This window comes from Pieris rapae, chromosome 8 (assembly GCF_905147795.1).
Source record: "Pieris rapae chromosome 8, ilPieRapa1.1, whole genome shotgun sequence".
NCBI classification, from domain to species: domain Eukaryota; kingdom Metazoa; phylum Arthropoda; class Insecta; order Lepidoptera; family Pieridae; genus Pieris; species Pieris rapae.
Window position 1 is genome coordinate 6,321,505 of NC_059516.1, and position 20,873 is coordinate 6,342,377.

Sequence of the window (20,873 nt, forward strand, 5' to 3'; positions counted from 1 at the left end):
GGCAGTACATGGACAAGAAAGAAAGGTCATCCTCTTAAAGGTTCTTTAACAAGGGGCGTGCAAAACTGGCGGAAGAAGCCATTTTCAATTTCAATCTTGAGTTCAATATGTGAGGTGAAGTTTGTAAGAAATCTTCATAAAAAGAAAATAAAACAGTCAGTTTTATACAAGTACATATTATTTCTTCAATTAATTGTTTAGATAGAGGGCTTGTACAGTGTTTTTTTATCACAGTTTAACGATTCATATAGCAATGAGATACGCAACATAATAAAAACAAACATTAATTTGAGAGCATTGTTCAGATTAACACAATAATTGCAATGATAAACAAACAATTACAAAGCTAATGTAAATATAAATTGTTTATGTGTCAGCGTAAAAGAATTCCTTGAATAAACATTGCAGAATTTATTGTCATTGAAATAATAATTAAATACTTTGTTATAGAATTTAATGTTTGATTACTACTTAATATCACTAAATTATAATATATGAAGAATATTAAATATGCTTAAATAAAATTTAAGTAAGCCAGTCATTCTTATTTATATAAAAAGTTTCATTGAGACTCCAAAAAACATTATGAACTAATGTCAATTGCATTTGTTATTAAAATAGCTGAATTGAGTAACTGTTCCTGGATTGACACAGAGCTTGGACATCTCAATTTTTATTGAGATTTAAAAATGAGGTAGGTAAATACTTTGAAATATTAACTAACTGTCTGAAAAAAAATCTCTGATTTTCCGCCGCGCTACGTAGTTAGCCATGATTCATTATAATACCAAGAACGACGTACCTAACCGATGCACAGTTCAAAAGTCTAGACGTAATATTAAATTGCACCGGTCGCAACACCATATATGTGAGAACTCAACTAACAAAATTAAAAAAAAATGCATTTGGGGATTATGGGCTATATGTATGTCGCAGTAAAATAAGTAAATTAGAGAGTTAATCGAATCTCTAGACAGTTTCTCTAGATAGGAACTTTAGCGACATCACTGACTATCGATCTTTAATTAACTGTCTAGAGATTCAATCAACTCTCCGATTTATGTACTTTACTGCGCCATGTATCAAGCTACGACCGAAGGGCATTTTTTTAAAAACATTTTTCATATACAAAAACATGTTTTTATATGAATGACATAATTCTTACAAATATCGTAGTTAGTAATCTTATGAGCAAGAGTAACAAGGTCTACGGAGTGTTTAAGATTGTCGTTAGCATATGGTCACATGGAAATCACACATGATTGTACTTTAATGTGAACATTAAATATTATTAGCACGCTATATCCTTGATCATATACTTTTAAACCAAATAGGATCAATTTTTAAGATAAATATGAATTAACTTAACTTTTCTGTTATTAAATCTGTGAACAGTGTTAACTGTCATGGTAGTCGAAAGGTGCTTTGCCAACCTGTAAACTGTGTTTCATAAAATACATTTATACACTTGAAACTTCGTTTTTTTTAGTGTCTTCCACAATACATATATCAGAGAGGAACAACTTAATAAGATAAGCTTGTGTGCCGTGTGCTAAGCAAGCTACTTCCAGATAAATCTGAAGTGGATCCAGCATTCATGTATAACAAAGGAAAGAAACGAATACAGGATTCTATTTTCTCCAGGAGATCCCCTTTTTTTTTTTTATTCGAGGTGGAAATGCATTTGCGCATCCCCTGCCCTAGAAAGTTGCAGGGGTATGTGGGACTCGACCCACACCAAAATCTCTGCTATTCAGAGACTGGGTGAACAATACCCACTAAAAACACCTCGACAAATACCTACAAAGCCGCGTTACAGAGGCTCCGGGTTCGCTATCGCATTCTACCGGGACCTCAACGGCATAATACACTCAAAAAGCTTTCGTGCAATACACTACATAGGAGGTAAGAGATGGGCATATCTTCTCCTATTTCCTCCCCGTCTTCTACCCCTAGGATTCGTCCTAAAGCGCTCCCTTTCTCGTTCTGCTGACTCCTTCTGTAGCATTACATGCTCACAGAAGGATACCACTGCATTCCATACCTCGTCACTGCCGAGCATTTTATTTACAACACAAGGTAAAGCAAGATTATAACCCACCACAGAACAAAGATTATGACGCAACTGTGGACAATCCTCCAACGTATGCTCTGCAGTGTCATCATTTCAATTTTTCAGCCACAGTCCAAGCAGCTAGTTGTTGGTTCCCGCTGCACTATGTCATGCAGGTACCGCCCAAAACATCCATGTCCTGTCATTACCTGCACAAGACGAAAGGTAAGGGTACCACTTTTTCTGTTTGCCCAGTCACTAAGTACTGGACGAATAGCCTCTACCGTTCTATGCCCTGCTATTGGATCAGCTAAGTTTTGGTACCACTTCTGCATTGTAGCTGTTCGCGCCAATCGTCTCAAATCCTCGACTTCCCCAACACCAGTGTAAACACCTTCAGCCCTCAGCTCCATCCGGTAATGGTACACAGTAGTAAGAACCTCAGCCTCTAACTCCCAAGGTGGAGTGCCAGCTAATACACAAGCAGCGGTGAAAGACACTGTTCGGTAACAACGAATAATTCTTCTTGCCATAACTCTTTGCGGTCTCCTAAGAAGGATTTTATTGTTCAAAGTAAGGGTCCAGGAGATCCCCTGCTGGCTCCACTGCGTGACTGGTGTCTCTGCATATCGCTAAGAGTCGGGCTCAGTGGTTATATTCTAATATAGAAGTTTAGTTGAGGGCGGAACGGGAGACGAGGAAAATACAATAAATAAAAGGGTTATATAAAACCAATTATATTTGTTAAAACAGTTGTATAGTACCAAAACATAATTATTAATAACATATTGCTGTTAGAATATTTTTATAGGATATATATACTGTACATACTTATCACATATGTTGATGAAAAATGATTTTTCAGAATTTAATAGGTTTTTAATTTAACGTAACGCGAAAACAAAAGTCAATAGAAAAAAATTATCTGTAGTTTATATAAGTCAAATCCGCCTTTTTAGCACCTAAAGATTAACCTAAACGAATTCTAATATAATAAATCGTCAATCTAACAATAACTTATTAGTATTCTGTTTTAAGGATACAAATAAAACCGTCATGATATCATGCTCTGACTAAACAACGTACGCAAGGATGGACATGAATTTTAAAGTTTCACTTGATTGTTTGTTGTGATATTAAGTAATGTATTTTTATATACTATGGTCACTATTTTTTGTATCACACTGAAATCTCTTTACCCGATTGTCTCTTTTACCGTTGTTAGATTTTTAATTAATAATAAATTACCACAAGATTACCAAATTATAAACTCGAGAATCGTACAGTTTTATAATCAAATAAACTCAGATTTGTTATGCTGTGATAGTATTTTTTTTTTTCAGAAATACACACATTATCTTTACAGCCTATGCCAAATTAATTGATATTCAAGTAAAACATATTGCAGCTTACGGCTTATGATACTTTGTTAACAATATAACAAAATAAAAAAAGGATAGGTAAAGACGCTTAAGTAATACACTTTCACGACATTCATTTATTTATTCACACTTCGTTGCTTAAAAAAAACATAAATAACACAATACATAAAACTTATAAGAGATGCAACGTGCATACTTATGGCTAACAAGCGATCTCTGCCAGCCAACCTTTTTAATAACAAACCTAAAACTAAGAAGCTAATCTTACCGATTCATGAATAGCGATGCAATACAAAAGAAAAGGAAATATAATTAAACAAGTCATGATGGGTCAGGATAAGATAAGGCTAAGAAATATTTATACAGAAGAGTTTTAGACGTTAGGGAAGTAGTCAACCGTATAGAGTCAGGCCTACTCCACAATTTAATGGCGGAGATCATAAATGAGTTGCCTATGAAGCAGTGGGATGTAATTTACAATAAGCATCTATTGCAAGAGCGTAACATATAGTTAGAAGGACCTGAGAATTTGAAATGTATTTTAATATACCATGCTGCTCCGTGATTTTATGTTTTAACTGGAATATAATTACATAATATAATAGGTATTCATATAAATTAGGTGTGGTAGGTCGCTGTCAGAGTTTTAATTGGACTTAATTTTCAGAGCACAACAATTTTAGTGAAGGCCACATCTGTATAATATCCTAATATTCCCTTTAGTGGTGACGTAAACTATTGAAATCTTTTTACTATGAATTTCTCTATGTTCATTATAACCATCATATCATTTACATAACATTTAAAACCTACAATTAAAAATCATATGAACAGGTGAAAGTTTTAATTGGGGAAATTTTAGTATCTACGTGTAACCATATTATCAAAAACTAAAACTGAACGTTTGCAAATACAAAGGTTTAATGTCCGCATAGTAAATTTTTACACTTCATATTTTATTTAGTTCTTAACATTTATAACTAACTTCTTTGACGGATATAAATTATTACGACGTTGTAAGCAAAAAGTAGTGGTGGAGCTGAGAAGGTTAGTTTAAGCCTGAAGTTGTGGTTAGTTTTGAGGCATGTGGCTCATTTGAGTTTCTAGATTAACACGTTTGTCTTCGCCGTGTATTGCATATACATATTTAATATAATATTATCTTTTACCGAGTCATATATTATACTGATAAGAAATTAAATAATTTAACTTCGTAAAAGAGCCCCAGAAACATATTTACTTATTTATACATAGCTCAGTGAACTTAAAGTTTAAGATTTAGAAAAGAGTGTATGTACACTTATCCATTAAAAATTCTACAGGCAAATAAACTAGAAGACGCCACACATCGTAATATTTTGGGTCTATGATTTACCGATCTTTCTGATGTTTTCTCTCACCAAACTGTTAATTGCGCTATAGAATTGTTCTTTGTATTTGTGCAGGACTAAAGAAAGTATAACCCCTAACCTTCACAGTAGCCAAATGTAATGAGCGTGGAATTATTTTTTTGTAAAAACATATAATATGTCTGTGAGTCAGTGGCGCGTCGAATTATCGCAAAGAATTGAACCGCAAATGTATTCTTTTGTTTCGTGGTTTTTTCACGTCGTCAGACGTTCACATGTATATTTCGGAAAATCTAGTTCTCGGGTATGACTAAACCCAGCAAATATTTAACTTTATACCCAATAAAAATCGCTTTTTTCGGTATACAAACATGACGTTATCATTACAAGTAATTACAAGAAAAGTGATTTTAGAGTTACTGCAATATTTATATAATATAAGAAATAACTAATTTATAATTCATCGTCGACAAATTGCAAACACTTTGCAGACCAACCCTATTCTTTAAATGTATTGTAAGTACAGTGAGTACGAGCAATAATAATTTGTATTTATATAGAAACAGTTCACTGGAAGTACTTAGAACCGAATAAACTGAAGATTTAATAAAACCAGATTTCCGAATAATAACTATTTTATTTTCGTTCATAAGGGCGGATTGGTATCCACTCACCTGGACACCTGGTACCAGGGGCTGCGGCAACTAGTATGTACTAATAAGTACTCTAGTATCAATGTAGTTTATGTACTTGAAACTTGTTTATGTACTTGAACTTGAAGATCCTTGATTCGATCCCCGACAAAACAAATTCCGATTCAGGCAAAATCACCATGCTTGGTACTTGCCTTTTAAATAAATAGACAAAAGGCCATTCATTCTGTTAATTTATTTGGATAGGGATAACAGGATATTAAACAGGATTAGACTTATTTATGTCTGATTGAGCCTTAAGTAACGCGCATTTTAATTAGTATGAAAATCACCTGACTTTCGTTACAAATACTTTCTAAGCAATCCTTTCTAATTAAGATCGAAAAAAATTATGCCAATATTAAAACGAATTAAAACCAGTTCTATATCTTTCATAGATGTCAATATTTCAACAGTAAAATTATAGGTGTATTAAGATTAGAAGTGAAAGTATTTTTTACGAAATGTTTAAAATATCGTTCTTGTATTATTTGTTCAAGAAATATCTTGCTTTTGTGTTTAGTTTGTAAATATTATTCATTGTCAAATTCGTGTAAATGGCTCATAATAAATGTCACTGTTTAGTAAATTCAAAAGGGTATTCATATATAAAAAGGCTTGATTTAGCTCAAAATAATTTATATACTGTACCTAAGAATAACTAGAACTTATATGCATTAGCTTAGATCGAATTAGAAGTATTCAATTTCTATACTGCCTTAGATAAATTATCTATCCAAGCAATAAATTTATCTGTTTTAATACGTAATAATAATATTAGCCCATAATTTGCTTAGACTTCATAAAAAAAACTGGAAACTGTACTCTTTCTGATTTAATACTATGATTAAAAGAGACAGATAGACACAAAACACAAATTAATGTTCTATGACTAAGGGAAGTACCTAAAGTATATCGAATATTAGAAGCGGTCTCAACTCTCAATACAATTCGGATAAATATTTGTAACACGAAATTTCACCAAATGCAGTCTTTGGAACTATTATTTGGAATATGCTTTACAATTATATATTTTATGCTTGAATCTCTATATTTTTATGGATTTCGATCTCTATGATCTTATAAGAGTACGGGTACCTATTAATTTCTCGAGTTTACTGTTTCTTATCTTATCTGCAATACCGTTAATGATATACAAATGTCATGATAATGAGCTGTCAAATTCCGAAAATCCGAAACATCCAGGTAGTTATATTACCTTAAACTAAACCACCAACGTTTACCTGTGAAGCTGTCTTTAATAATAAAACATATTTTACTTTTGTGATTTATTTTCATTACCTTCATAAGTTGAGATTATATAGGAAACATAAAAAAGTGTTGTTTAATCTCATGCCATCGGAGGCCGATAACAAAGTCACGACAAACGAGCGGGTAAATAAAACAGGTAAATACCATAATGTGATAAACACGTTTATTTTGCGTCAAACATCCAGCTTGTCCACAAGCAGCCACATAATAATTATACATGCAGTTATATATTGCTTAGGTTTCATATTAAGCTATAGTATTCATAATGTGGTATGATTATAAAATATATTATGATACATTGATTTGCTGCAGTAGCTTAATGGATTACTAACTTGTATCTAAACAAACTTAAATAAAATCATTGGTCTTGTTTCTTACATTAATTCGTGATGTCACAATGCACATGTCGCATTACACAAATAGTTGGAATGTTTATCGTTGAGCGAATCGAGGCATTTGGCAATGCGTCCCCGACCTTTTACTACAAGTGAGACGACTCGTCTTCAACACGTTTCTGAGCTATGACCCGATGCGCAAAGGCCACTGAATATTCATTACACACCTACACTAAATATACAAATAAAATATACAAAGCTATCTACATTGCGTATTATCAGTATCACTGCGACCTCGAGGTCAAGGTAACTTGTTAATTTTTGGTAATGTCACACGTTAGTCCGAACGTCAATAAATAAAAACGTCTGAATCGACGCTGTAATGGGTCTCCCTAATCATGATACTAAACTAGGATATGGGAAAATAATAGCAACAATATGGAGGCGGCAATCGTCGGAACTGCGGCGCCGCTGTGCTGATGGTCAGGGCCAGACGGTGGGGACAAGTCCTCGCCATAAACGTAACTCTTCAAACCAGTGTGAGACCTTAAGATTCTGTAATTCACTTCTTCAATAGAAACCTGGTTCTTTACAAAGTTGAACAACCTATTGACCATAACGTAAATGTTACCACGGTCATCGAAAGTGAAACGGTCCACCCATTGAATATAGTTAGGATCGCGGGCAATCGTGCGTTGGCCGGTGCGGAAATCAGTTGTGGAATTCCATTCCGCTATGGTTGAGTTGCCAATGAGACCATAAAAGAGAATGCCAGTCGAGTCCATCTTCATCCCGTCAGTTTGCGATGTTTTAGTTCCCAAATCTACGACGTATGGTTGAAGCGCTCCTTCTCCCTGTTCTCCGAAGGACTCATTTCTCAAAACTGATGCGTTGATAGCGTACATATGGTAACTAGATAGGGGACAGTAGTAGACAGTGCGGTCAATGGTATTGTCTTCCGTACGAAATTGCGGTCCAAGTGCAATTCCATCCACATTCACTGGAAGGTTTACCGTAGTTCCGTTGATGCGGAAAAGTGTAGCTTCCGGAACGGACGACATTGATCGTTTGTCGCGGAGCTTCCATATTTTCTTGTCACTTCTTCGGAAAACTATGATTCCTGGATCTACTGCACTGTTGTCTGTAATATAGGCGTAGTCTCCGTCGCGGTTGTCCACTACGAGGTCATTTAAATATGTTGTGTTAGGGTTCACTATATCGCCCGGTAATGGGATGCGTTCCATTTCATTATTTCCAGTTTTCAAGTCTATCAGTACAATGGACGGCGGGCATTTAGAGTCCGGTTTCTGGGTAAGTGTTCCAACTCTTCCATTATCTAATATCCACATTATACTGTTTCGATCGATTTCAATGTTTTGCACAAATTGTAAAGCAGCACAGTCTCCAAGTTTGTTTTGTGACCAGCTCGGGAATGGTTTCAGTTTCGGCGCTGTAGTTTCATTTTGAAAAGCAGGTATCATCGCCAAAGTAGCCGGGACGCCGTTTAACATTCGCGGCAACGTCATATAGAGGTTATCTCCATAGAAATTAATTCCAGATATTAAAACATTTTTAGGAATATAGTTAGAGGAGTTGAGGTAATATTCACGATCTTCAGGAGATTCCCATTCGAAGTCGACAGAACGCCATTCATAAATCACTCTAAACTGTTCACGGTGAGGGGTAATTGACTTTGCGGTTGGTTTGTCGTTTTGCGCCACGACAGCGGCTAAGACGGCGTAAAAGACCAGCAAAAGCATGGTCGGGATGAGCGCGGTATTTGGAGCGTGTATCGCGGTCGGCGCGAGCAATGCGACTGGCGGATACTCTGAGCACCGGTCTGCGTGACTTGGGACCCTGTTGCGTGTGTCACCGGCCTACGTCATTAATAATGATGTGACGATTTATGCATTCTTACTGCATGAACGAATTTATCTTACCATGGACAAATCACATATAAACTTTTCCCCTGGAGTATATCTCAGTTACAATTGTTATACAAATGCAAATATATTTGAGCAAGGGTGCACCAAGGACGTCCGCCTCACCCTAACGAAGTAGGGGTCCGACAGTCTAGCCGTTTATGTACAACGAACCGAAATCGATTTCAGCTGCAGCGGATTTTCTAATCTTCTAATGTCTAAAGTAAACCTAATTTACTGACGGATAAGACGTATGTTACATACGGCCACTCTTTCCGTAGCACACATATGTAAATACTGTAATTTCAATAGGCCCACAAGTTTAAATTACCTTATTAATAAATAAAATTATGATTCTTATAATAAAACAAAAATCGCTTTATTATTCAAACTAATGTCATCTAACATGGATTGTTTACAAGTGATTTTCCTACTTAGTCGCCACAGAATTTGCAACAAAAATTAAGTTAAACAATTATAAATAACATTAATTGATTTAGCTTACAGGATTATAAGATGCGCAGTTAAGTTAATTATGATATATATGTAGATATACATACATACATAATATATATAATATATGTATAGATAAATACAGTGATACCTTGATGATCTTATGTTCCAAAATAAACGTATTTTACATACAAAAATGTTATCCTTTTCAATTCACAATTCTTTCTAACGTGTTAATTATAGATTCAATATAATATCATTATCATAATATACAAAAACCATTTATTTAATGAGATATGAAGAATATATAAGTGATTCATTGTGAGGGTGAATCACCGAACTTGGGTACTCAAAACAATGCAAAAAATGTGTGGGATGTAACCGGTATCAGATGCGAGAACAATCATAAAATGAGTTTTTTTAATAAAAATATTGTAAAAATAAAATTATTATATTTATATTATATATTTTTTCTTTAGGTTCTGGCCAAACTGACGTAACACTCAACCCATCACAATTCAATATGTTATGTGACCTTAATGCAATACCATAGATTGCAATGTGACCTTTATCACCGAGTTGTAAGGCATTGATTTGTAATCGCAAATTAATATTGATACCTTGTGGTTGACTGCTAAGGATCTTCCGCGGCTCAAATATATTAACATTTATAATGATATGCATGTAATAATATGTACAGGAAATGGCATTGTGATAAAGGATTGTATTATCGTTAAGTGAAATGTAAATTTTTAATTAGGGCTTCCTTTGGCTGTGGCGGTTAATCCCACAGTCGAACCTTGAGACCTGGGAGACCTGGGTAAGAAACTTGGCTCTTGAGGTCTTCGCATTCTTCTAGGGGTAATTACAAATTAAATTTCAATCTTTAATACAGAAAATATTTTGTTAATCGATTTTTATAAATCGCTCTACTAATAGCTAATCAATCTAAAGCGAAGGGCCTGGTTAAGTAATTAGACTAATATTTAATCTGAATAGATTAACAAATATTCACCATAAAATTCGTCAAAAAGTGAAAGTGGACGAATTTAATGTCATCTTTAGAAAATCGGTTTTGTTTCGATATTTAAACATAATGTTTATTTTAAAATTCTTGACTTAACAGAAGGCCTGTTTCAAATATAGAATGCAATACAAAAATACAAATATAGACGAAATACAAATCTAAACATAAAAAAAAAATCGATAATAATAGAGATAGGTCAGTAAACACACAGTCACTGGAGTAGAGTAGTACAGGAGTATCTTTCAGGCCGCTAGTAACACGGCGTTGTTCTTAAAGGTTTATTAGGGTAGTTCGATGCGACATATAGAATGTAAAAGTGGAAATTTAGACGCTTTTAAATGGTACCTTAAATATATTGCACGTAAAGATATAAAAAACTTCAAGTTATTGTAAGGATATAAATATTGTAACCTTGTAAATAAGAGGTTCATTCACGATTCTTCACGTGACATTTCAATCAGGAAGCGCTGTCTGTTTAGAACGATTAGCACTAAACTACGAACATAAATACGTATGTTATTGTCTACCCATGGTTTAAATTTAGATTATATTTTAATAGGTGTATTCTTTTGTAGTAGAAACTTATTATATAAAATGCTACGTTCTGGAGGCTGAAAATAATATACTCCAAGTGTATTATTTCATGGGCGGCCGTATCACTTCACATCAGGTGAGCTTCTTGCCTGTTTGACCCCTGTTCTATAAAAAAAAATCTCCGTGTTTTAAAAATATGAGTGGGCAATGCATGTCGGGGATTAGATTGGGGGCTAAATAGTCATATTTCCGGGTCTTTCGATATAAATAATTTAGCACGATTAAAAATGTCCACGTAGCTTAGAGACTTTTAACGATCGCTTATTATAAGTCCATTCATTTCGCAAAAATTTTCGCGTATTTCTTCAATTCGGAAGTAACACTTTTCATATTTCCCGACTTCTACGTAGAACACGCAATGTTATTGCAATCAAGCGAAACTGCAAAATACGTGCTAAGAAAATGCAAAGGTTGTTATCACTTGTCCTTGGTTTATTTTTTGCATCATGAATAATGCAATTTAGGCCTACATTAAAAGAAAGTTGACGCCATCTACACTTAACATCACGAAATATATTCTTCTCAATAGATGATTAGGTGTTGCTAGTAATATTTTATTAGACAAGAGGTTAAAAGGTCAAATAGATTTAGGAGTTGAAGTGCTTGGATGATAAAATCTTAAATAGCAACCGAACAATCTTACTTGGTTGCCTATGGCTTCTTTAAGGTTTATGGTGCGTTTAGTATTAGTTTTGAGGCGCAGATTCGACAGCTCTGTTGACATCGATTTATTGGACATTTAGGATTGACGCGTATTTGATAAAGTGTTTAATACTTTGTCAAAGACGCGTAAATCCTAAATGACGACACATAAAAATGTGTCACTAAATATGTGTAACAAATCTTACAACGCCCCTGGTGTTTACGGGCAATACAATTTTTTTGACAAATATGTGATTACAGTTTATAATGTTTTGTACAATTAAAAAGATCTCTATCAGCTAGAGGTAAAAATATGCATTTACAAACTCGTAACCACAATCACTGGTCAATATTAAAGTCACATGTAAAACTATTATTATTATTCATTGGTGTACAGGAGTAGGTTCACGTTTATTTATATGGAACGACTACATTTACGTTGTACCCTTATTACGAAATGGTCAACTAGCGACCTCTGTTATCATTTCATACCATCAATAATATTTTTTTGTTTTTGTACTTAAAATATTTAACAATATAAATCAATTTATAATATTTAATGGAATACGTAGTATTGCCAGTTATTAATTCCAGGATCATGTCACGAAATAATATTATAGATGTCAACGCCATCTTCTAATTGTAGTGTAATACTAGTGGAACAGTATAATTATAAAGCAAAAAAGCGTTATAAGAATGTAGCAGTTACCCACTAGATGGCGACAGCGAGCAAATATTACAGTATTGTTTTTAAAACTTATATAGAACTGAGTCATACAAAGTTTTATAACGTTATAATATAAAGATAATGTATTATAATATCGTACTTTATTGGGGAAATCTCAAAAAGGTTAGTCGACATCACAGAAGACCGAAGAGCTGGCAGCTACCTCGGAAAAAGAATTAGTCTAGCTATTCAAAGGGGGAGCGCTGCCATATCTTCGGAACGTTGCCTAAAGGGACTCTTTTTAATAACATATTTTAGTTATTAGTTAGGTATTTCATCTAGCGTTAGTTATACTAAGTATTAGAAATATTTTTTTACATATAAGTGTCGATAAATCATATCAATATGTATAAGTTTAGAGAATATCTTTTGGAAAACAATTAACTTATTTTACAACCAAAATCTCTATTAAGAATCAATTGTTTAAACAATTCAGTGGGCAAAATAATATTATGATTAGTTAAAACAAGAATTATCAAGACGGATTTATTTAGTTTTTTCTCTGGTGTATTCATATCCCGTATGGTCTAGTGGCTAGGATACCTGGCTTTCACCCAGGAGGCTCGGGTTCGATTCCCGGTACGGGAAAAGTACCTTTTTGTTCTAAATTGATTTTAATTAACGAATCAAAATCTATTTTTTCCAACATTATACCGAATTGCACTTTTGCAAAATATTATAGATATATATTACATACAATTCATTATGCGTAGTAATATAAATACGTAGTATATATGAAGATATATATATATATATATATATAAGCATGTCAGTATGGTAAGCATGGTTCCTAAATAAAATTAAAATAAAATATTGGACATGTCACAAGAGGAATGCGAAATGCTAACCATTTCGTTAGAGAAGCGGCCTCCTTATTAGAAATCTTTATGTGGCAGTCGAAACGGCAAAATTGTGCAATTATCGTATGCACAATTAAATATAATATATATATAATAAAATATGTAAGTAAAATGATTTTCAAAAAGCCCCCTAAAAAAATTTAATACATTTTCATATTTTTTGGGAATTTTGAATTGGTATACCACGCGCAGGATATCTCAACCATATCCAATTCTTTTATAAAGATCTTACCTAAAATACAGGAATTCCATTAAAACAGACAATATCGCCACCGCCGCAGTTACTCTGCTATGAATTTGAAAAAGTATGAAACGACAAAAGTTTCTGTAAATAATTGAATAAAACCGGTGGCATTTTAAATCAGAGCAAACTCGCTCCGAGTGTTTTAGTTTTTGCAGGGAATACAGCTGGATTATTTTACTTTTCTTGTGGATAATTTTTGTTACAAATATCGTTTTGTCACTTATAGCAGTGATCAGTTGCCAGCGATAGTGATCGCGCGACTAATACCGATCGTTCAACGTTGCCTTCGTACCGGTTGTTTGATTTCATAATAACCCTGCTATTCTAATCTATTCGTAGCTGCCGGTAACAGTCACTAGCGAGACGCGTGACAGAATAGTTATATTCAGACGTTCAAAGGTCATTTAGTTTTAAATGTAAAAATTTAAATTTGGGTTTTCAATGGAAAATCCAAATTTTTATCGACATAGATTAAAGCAAAAAATTTACATTATTTAAAAGAAACATCGATGATTGTGGTGGTAGCGAACGTGTATCTAGGTCACGGTCAAAGACGACTCAGGCCGACCTGATAAAGGAAACGCATCTAAAGAGATGTAAAACAGACACAGGAATGTACCAAGATATAATTTAAGGTATCAAAAAAATATTTTAATACGTTTCTTCAGCTTCAGTTGATTCCAAATAAACCGAGTAATTTAAACACCAAACATAGTATTCTTGATATCATATCTGAATTCGCCAGAGTAGAATACCTGCTTGATTTATACAATTCTATGGACCTACATCAACCTAACCTTACTTGATTTCTTTCAATGGAGGAGAGAAGCTTTGCAACGTTTAACTCAGTGGACCATCTACAGATGCATGTGCAAATGGAAGCACAAAAATTTACTAAAATTAATGAATATGATGAAATGTACAAGCAGAATTAAGCGATCAAGTTAATTACAAGCAATAAAGTCAGTTTTATTACTTTTGTAATTAAGAAAAAAGGAAATTCATGTTTCTCAGGCATGTTTATTAGAGATGACGATAATATATTGTTCACCATATTAGGTTAACTTTGGGAAAAAATAAGCAATACATGACATTTCAGTAAGATTTTTATTTCAAAAACAATTAATGCATGGGCCCCAAAAAACATTTATATATATTATTATATATATATATATATATATATATATATAATATATTTATATATATATATATATATATATATATATTTCGCATCATTTTTTATAATATTCCTTAATATTATAAAAAAAATTAATTGACACAATTCCTTCATTGGGCACCAAAAACAGAGTTCAAAGTTGTTATTTTTGGAATTTTCGAATTCAGAAGAATATTTACTTAATCGAAAGAAACTTTTGCAAAACATTAAACAACAGAAAGTTGCGTATCTGGGCCAAGTGTTGCGCCATGACCGTTACCACCTTCTTCAATTAATTATAATGATAAAATCCAGGGTAAACGACGTGAAGATTGTAGGAAGAACTCATGGCTTCGCAACGTTAGGGCTGCAAGAGACTCACGGCCAACCTCCAGTAATGGAGAGGTACATAATTCATTAATTACGCACAACCTGTATTATATTTTCGTGCGTATGACTTGACCAAATATAGGGCATACTAGAGAAAGGACAGGTAAAAATTACCCATGCAATACTGTATGCAAGTGAATGACATGCATGTGTGTGAACCGAGAGATATATCATGACGCGTAGCAAATGGAGATCGGTGGACTCAGCCTACCTCTTCGGGTATAGACACTCACGAATTTATATCTATATTATAGATATATTATAATCTATATATGTATATACATATATATAATCTATAGTAACCATAGTTTTGATGTCTTTGATGTTAAAACACATTCTAATTTATATACGATACAGATGAATTAAAAGTAAGCTTGAGTTAATTTATATAAACAGTTTAAAAAATATCATATGTTTGTAATAGGCATCAAGTTAACATCACAAACTTTTGTGAGATTTACCTCGTTCATTCATTTTACTTGATATACGCTGACGTTGAAAAGTAAACAATAAACATGTTTCAAGACATATCAACGATTTCTATTTTCCCATTTTTATATGATAATAACAAGAAATATATTAGTTTACACTGGACGGTTTTTTAAATGTATGACTAACTAACAATTTTACGAGTCACTCAAAATTGCACGATATAACAAAACTTTCGACTCAGGATCTTTCAAGAGCGTACCACTTCTTATAAGGCACTGCACTCATGAGCCTTCTGGCATTATGAGTGTCCATGGGCAGTCTTGCATCTTTTGCCCTCTGTCCTATAATATAATAAACATATTTATTGATGACTTATATATGTTGTTTGTACCACATAACACGACGAATCATAAATCATTTTAGTACCTATAAAAGTATTTTAAGGATTCGTATTGCAGTACTTACACGAACATAAACTAAAGCTTCTAAGTGAAAACAGAATAAATATTAATTAAGTTAACCGCAATGTATAATATTAATTAATTATCGCATTTATAGCGGCCTTGGACTATAAGTGACAATAAATAATTCAATAATAATAATATTAGTACAAAGATGTGTTCTTTATTAAAGTACACAGCGTGTTTAATATCCACGTTTTACGTATACAATTGTCAATAAAGTTAGTTTAGAAAAATATAGTTACACAATTTTTTATTCGTGAATGACATGTTTTTTCATTAAGCAACTCAGTAATAACATTGAGATTATGATATTAATTATAAGAATAAATTTCCAACCCTTATACAATATTAAATCCCATACGATTTATTTAGAATTAGGGGTTTGACTCTAGGTGACTTTATTAGGCACTTTATTAAGCTGGCTTTACCAGCCAATTCGATAATTAAAGAGAGAGTCATCGACATCGTTACCCATTTATTGGTTTTATTAAGTAGCAGGGCAACTGTATTGACAACTACTATATTCGAAAATAATCGCATCACAGAGCGATAACCTATATTATTTATAGCCTTGATTGACCTTTGAAGAAAACAAATCAAATGTAAACAATTACAGTAATGTAAAAATAAACTATGTAGGTATTTACAAGGAAAAAGGATAATTCGCCAATGCTGAATAAAGTTATTTTAATAGAGAATCTTTTTTTTTGTTAATTAAAATAATCCTCGTTTAATTTCCATTTAATGGAATTTTCGATCGAAATAGAAACAACGTTAACTAAAGAAAATATGATACCTGTATGGGTTAACAAATTAATGTGTATGTACTTTTAGGGGCAATACTTAAAAAACATAGGTATACTTAAAGAAAAAAGTCCTTAATATGTACATAACATATTAAGGACTTTTTACACTACATTTTTTACACTACATTTGAGCAAAATGTATCGAGGTAATATAAAGATAAGATACATGGAAATAACGTTTAATAAATAGTTGACATTGACATAAGACAAAAAAGATAAAAGATCAAAATACTTTTGTTGTCAGATCATGTTTAGATAACTGATAGAAATTAATAATCAACATTAATTAAGAGGTTACACGTGATGCAAAACGTGTTAAGAAATGAAACGGCTGAGTCAATCTCCAACGTCATTCGATTTCGCTAAATCCACGTTGGATGTGCCGGTTATGTTAGATAACCGTTCCTTTGAGCCTTTGAACACCTCGGTGTATTTATTTTTTAACGGTCGCGACTATACAAGCGCAGAATAAAACATTTATTCAGCCAGTCACTTATCTGAACGCACAGGCGACATTCGTGGCGCGCACCGACGTTTCGCGCGGTCAATTTAAATTATTAAAGAGCATCATTCCATTCTTTCAATTCAGAAATTAACTATGCCTAAAAAGAAATAGGGAGGTTTGTTAACGTGATATTATTTATATTTATTGTAATTTATATGAAAATGTGCTAACTGGCAGTGTTTAATGACTAATTGTCGCGTATCGTATGATTAACGCCATTTTCGTCAGTCTGTGATAGCGTGTTGTGAAGCTATATAAAGTGTTAAACTTTATAACTTTAAAATTGTTTCGTGAAATTAGTTTCGCGAAACGCTGAAAGAAACATTCTTTATGATAGGTCCATATATGAAGGTGAGTTTTTTAATATCTATTTGGTAACATTTTAAATTTGTTGCAGTATGTCTAACATAGTGTATGTAAATTTATAGTTGTAAACTAGGTCAATGGTTGGATTTACGTTGATAGCTAGGTACACACGCGTGATGAATGTTACCTACATTATTATATTAGTAAAGCTACACACTCAGTGTATAGCAACAAATGTAATAGACATAGAAATGAAACCTAAAATTATGAACTGTAAGAAGAATACCAAAATCAAAATATTTTACCAAAGGGGAAACCTTACTTTAGTTTTGGTTTCCCAGTCCAGGTTAAACACAAACTTCCTTGTACACTATCTAAATCCAGCATCTAAGTAATAAGAATTGAATATATATAAATTTTAGTCTGGGTTTAGGATACCGTACTTTTGAATTTTAGCAAAAGAATTAAGAAATTTTCAAAATTCCCTTATTATTATTTTTGGGGCAAATGTCAAAAGTGTAAATGCTCCACTTTCTAAACATAGACATGTCGAATGACGTTAACGGTCGCAAAAACGTCGTACATGAAAGTTGATAATTGACACTTCACAATGAGTCAATTTGGAGCAAATCCTATAACAATTATGAAAATTATTAATTTTTTTAATGAAAAAATAAATTATAAAAAAAACGGAATTTAAATCAGCATATTATATTGAATAAACTCTAAGTAGAGCCTAGCATTTTGAATTTCGAATATAAATTCCATCAGTTTAAAAATGTTTAGAGTTAATAGCTATTGATGTAAAGTGTGCGAAATATTTATTAGTTCTTATATTAATTTTGTAATACAATAACAATGATAACCACATTCTATTTCTGTCTCATATAGGTCTGTATTATTAAATATTGAGAGTGAAAGTGATACAAAAGTTAAAAGGTTATGACTTTTCTTTAAACATCAATTTGAAATTTCCCGTACAGCAATTAAAAAGCGAAAGTGGAATTAATTACCCGTTAATATTAACACTGATTGTATTAAGGTAAATACTAGAATTATACAATACACTAGAAGTTTTAAATGATGAAAAATAAATAAAAATAGTAATCTAGACACAAAACAGAGATTTGACATCGCATGTATAATTAATTATTATGATATGAAACTCAAATATGGCTGGGGAAATATTGTTCGACTAAATTAAGAGAATACGCTACATAATATCATACCTATAAGAGTCATCGTCGTAACACTAAATCGATTCCAAATTATACAAGCAATTTGCGATCTTATTTATAACGCGATACGGTATTTAATTCAATGACATTTAAGCTGCCTCTATATTAATTACATTCAGGGTTATTATAAAAACATACCAAAACTTCCGCGCAACCCATACTGGGTTTTAATCAAATTTATATTATTATGATAGATAATCAAAGAAATTTTTTTTCGTTTTAGAAGATTTTACCAGACCCTATTCATTGCTTTACATCACAAACCAACACACATAATATATAAAACAAAATGGGTTCTTATAGATGTAGTTAAAATTAGGTAGAGTTCAAACATAACATAATCAAGGGGCAACGCAGCATTAAGTACGTAATTTAAGTTGTGTTTTCTTACATTATTACACATACATCGAAAATATATATATATACTAGCGGATCCGACAGACGTTGTCCTGTCTTTAATTTGAAAATTTCAAACTTTTTTTAATAAGCTAAAACATTCTGGACCATTTTGATGAAAATTATTATTCAAATGTTATGACAATATCTAACGATCCAGCACATGGTCTACAATAACACAATGATAACAAAACTTTTTTTTAATTTGATCGCAGCGCTAACTGTCGGGACAGACTAAAATTAAAAATCGAATATTATTTAAAATTTGACAGTGCGATGGTAGCGCCGTCTGTCGGATCCAATGTAAAACATTCCAAAATCAACAACTACTAATTAATTAAAAAAAACATGGTTCAGCGGACAAAATTGTGAATCTAAACCATTCTCGAATCTCCACGAACACACACAAAAAATTTCATCAAAATTGGTCCAGTCGTTTAGGAGGAGTTCAGTCACATACACACGCACACAAGAAATATATATATTAAGATAATATACATGTAAAGCAACCAGTTGAAGGCATTTTCACTGCCAAAATTCCAAAACTAATATAAAACCCTTTTAAAAGAAAAATAAGCTTTAGAGTCTGAAACTTCAATTAAAGAGAAAAAAATTTTAGTAAGTATTATTTGTTTCTTAACTTTAGTTGCGTTAATCAAAATTATATCTTTGTCGCGGCAACAATAAGTGACTGTAGAGTTTTAACAATAACGAAAAGCCTTTAATGACGTTTGCTTCTTTTCCCACTTCTTTTGAGGTTTCATCAATATGTGTACCGAAATTCCTCACTATTGCTATTATAATTTTATGATAGTTCGTAAGAAAAATTCAGCTTAAAATTTTAGGGCCACGAAATTTTTCACGTTACAAAAGCGTGGTGAGACCTCACACAGCAGTAGTTGTATGGTTGCCAGGCACGTAGTTTAAAGTTTATCGTCAATTGTCCCTCAACATTTACATCACTGTGTACGTCAATATGTGCAGATATTGCTTTGATAATTGTAATCGAAGTGACAAATCACATTATTAACGAAACAAAATTATATTTCTTTAATAGTGAAATAAAAACATTGAACCCAATTGACATGGCTAAAGGAAATACCATTCAGAAAACTTTTAACAAGCCTTTTTTCTAAGGCATGATTCACGGAACCTCTATGGAACAAAAACCCCAATTCAAAGTCATCGTGCTGGCTATTCTGAATCATCGAAATGTATAAAAAGTCTTGTCTAGGTATAGTTCAATGATTGATATTTCTTTGTGAAATTATAGACCTCTATACATATTAAAAAAAAAATAAAACACATCTGTCTAAATATTTTTCTTTTTTTTCTCTTTTAAGAAATAAAAAACGTTCACTTAGTTGACACATATACTAGTAAATATATGAAGATATTTGTGTTTCATAGCTGTAGACGGTACGATCTTTGTACGGTGCGATCTCGTTGGTTTTAAAAAAAATTGTCTTAAATTCTAATTTTTTGTACAATTTCAGAGTCATCTAGTCAATTATAAAGTGATATTTTCACTAACGTCATCTCAGAATGACTGCTAGACGTGAAATTAGTTTCGAAAAAAAAATTAACTTTAACTTTCAAAAAGAACGGTTGTAAAATTACCACTGTTA

The 20,873-nt window shown here is 32.5% G+C and overlaps 2 protein-coding genes and 1 non-coding gene across 4 annotated transcripts in view; 2 read left to right on the forward strand and 1 right to left on the reverse strand.

Annotated features, from left to right (window-relative positions):
• Positions 1-6,889: 6,889 nt before the first annotated feature.
• On the reverse strand, positions 6,890-8,917 carry LOC110992209 (protein yellow-like). Its single transcript, XM_022257929.2, has one exon. It carries the CDS (start codon positions 8,841-8,843, stop codon positions 7,488-7,490), a length of 1,356 nt encoding a protein of 451 aa, XP_022113621.2. The 5' UTR covers positions 8,844-8,917; the 3' UTR covers positions 6,890-7,487.
• Positions 8,918-12,964: 4,047 nt separating this feature from the next.
• On the forward strand, positions 12,965-13,036 carry Trnae-uuc. Its single transcript has one exon. It is a non-coding gene; the product is annotated as a tRNA-Glu (tRNA).
• Positions 13,037-17,259: 4,223 nt separating this feature from the next.
• LOC110992155 (G protein-activated inward rectifier potassium channel 3) overlaps positions 17,260-20,873 on the forward strand; it is a 30,721-nt gene continuing 27,107 nt past the window's right edge. Inside the window, exon 1 of one of the 2 annotated variants that reach the window (XM_022257857.2) lies at positions 17,260-17,656. The gene's annotated coding sequence lies outside the window, so the exon portion shown is untranslated. The remainder of the gene's footprint in view (positions 17,657-20,873) is intronic. The other variant, XM_022257855.2, reaches the window with a different exon arrangement.

Bases quoted from the DNA above. Each gene is read 5' to 3' on its own strand.
- LOC110992209 (XM_022257929.2), bottom strand. From the start codon at position 8,843: ATGCTTTTGCTGGTCTTTTACGCCGTCTTAGCCGCTGTCGTGGCGCAA.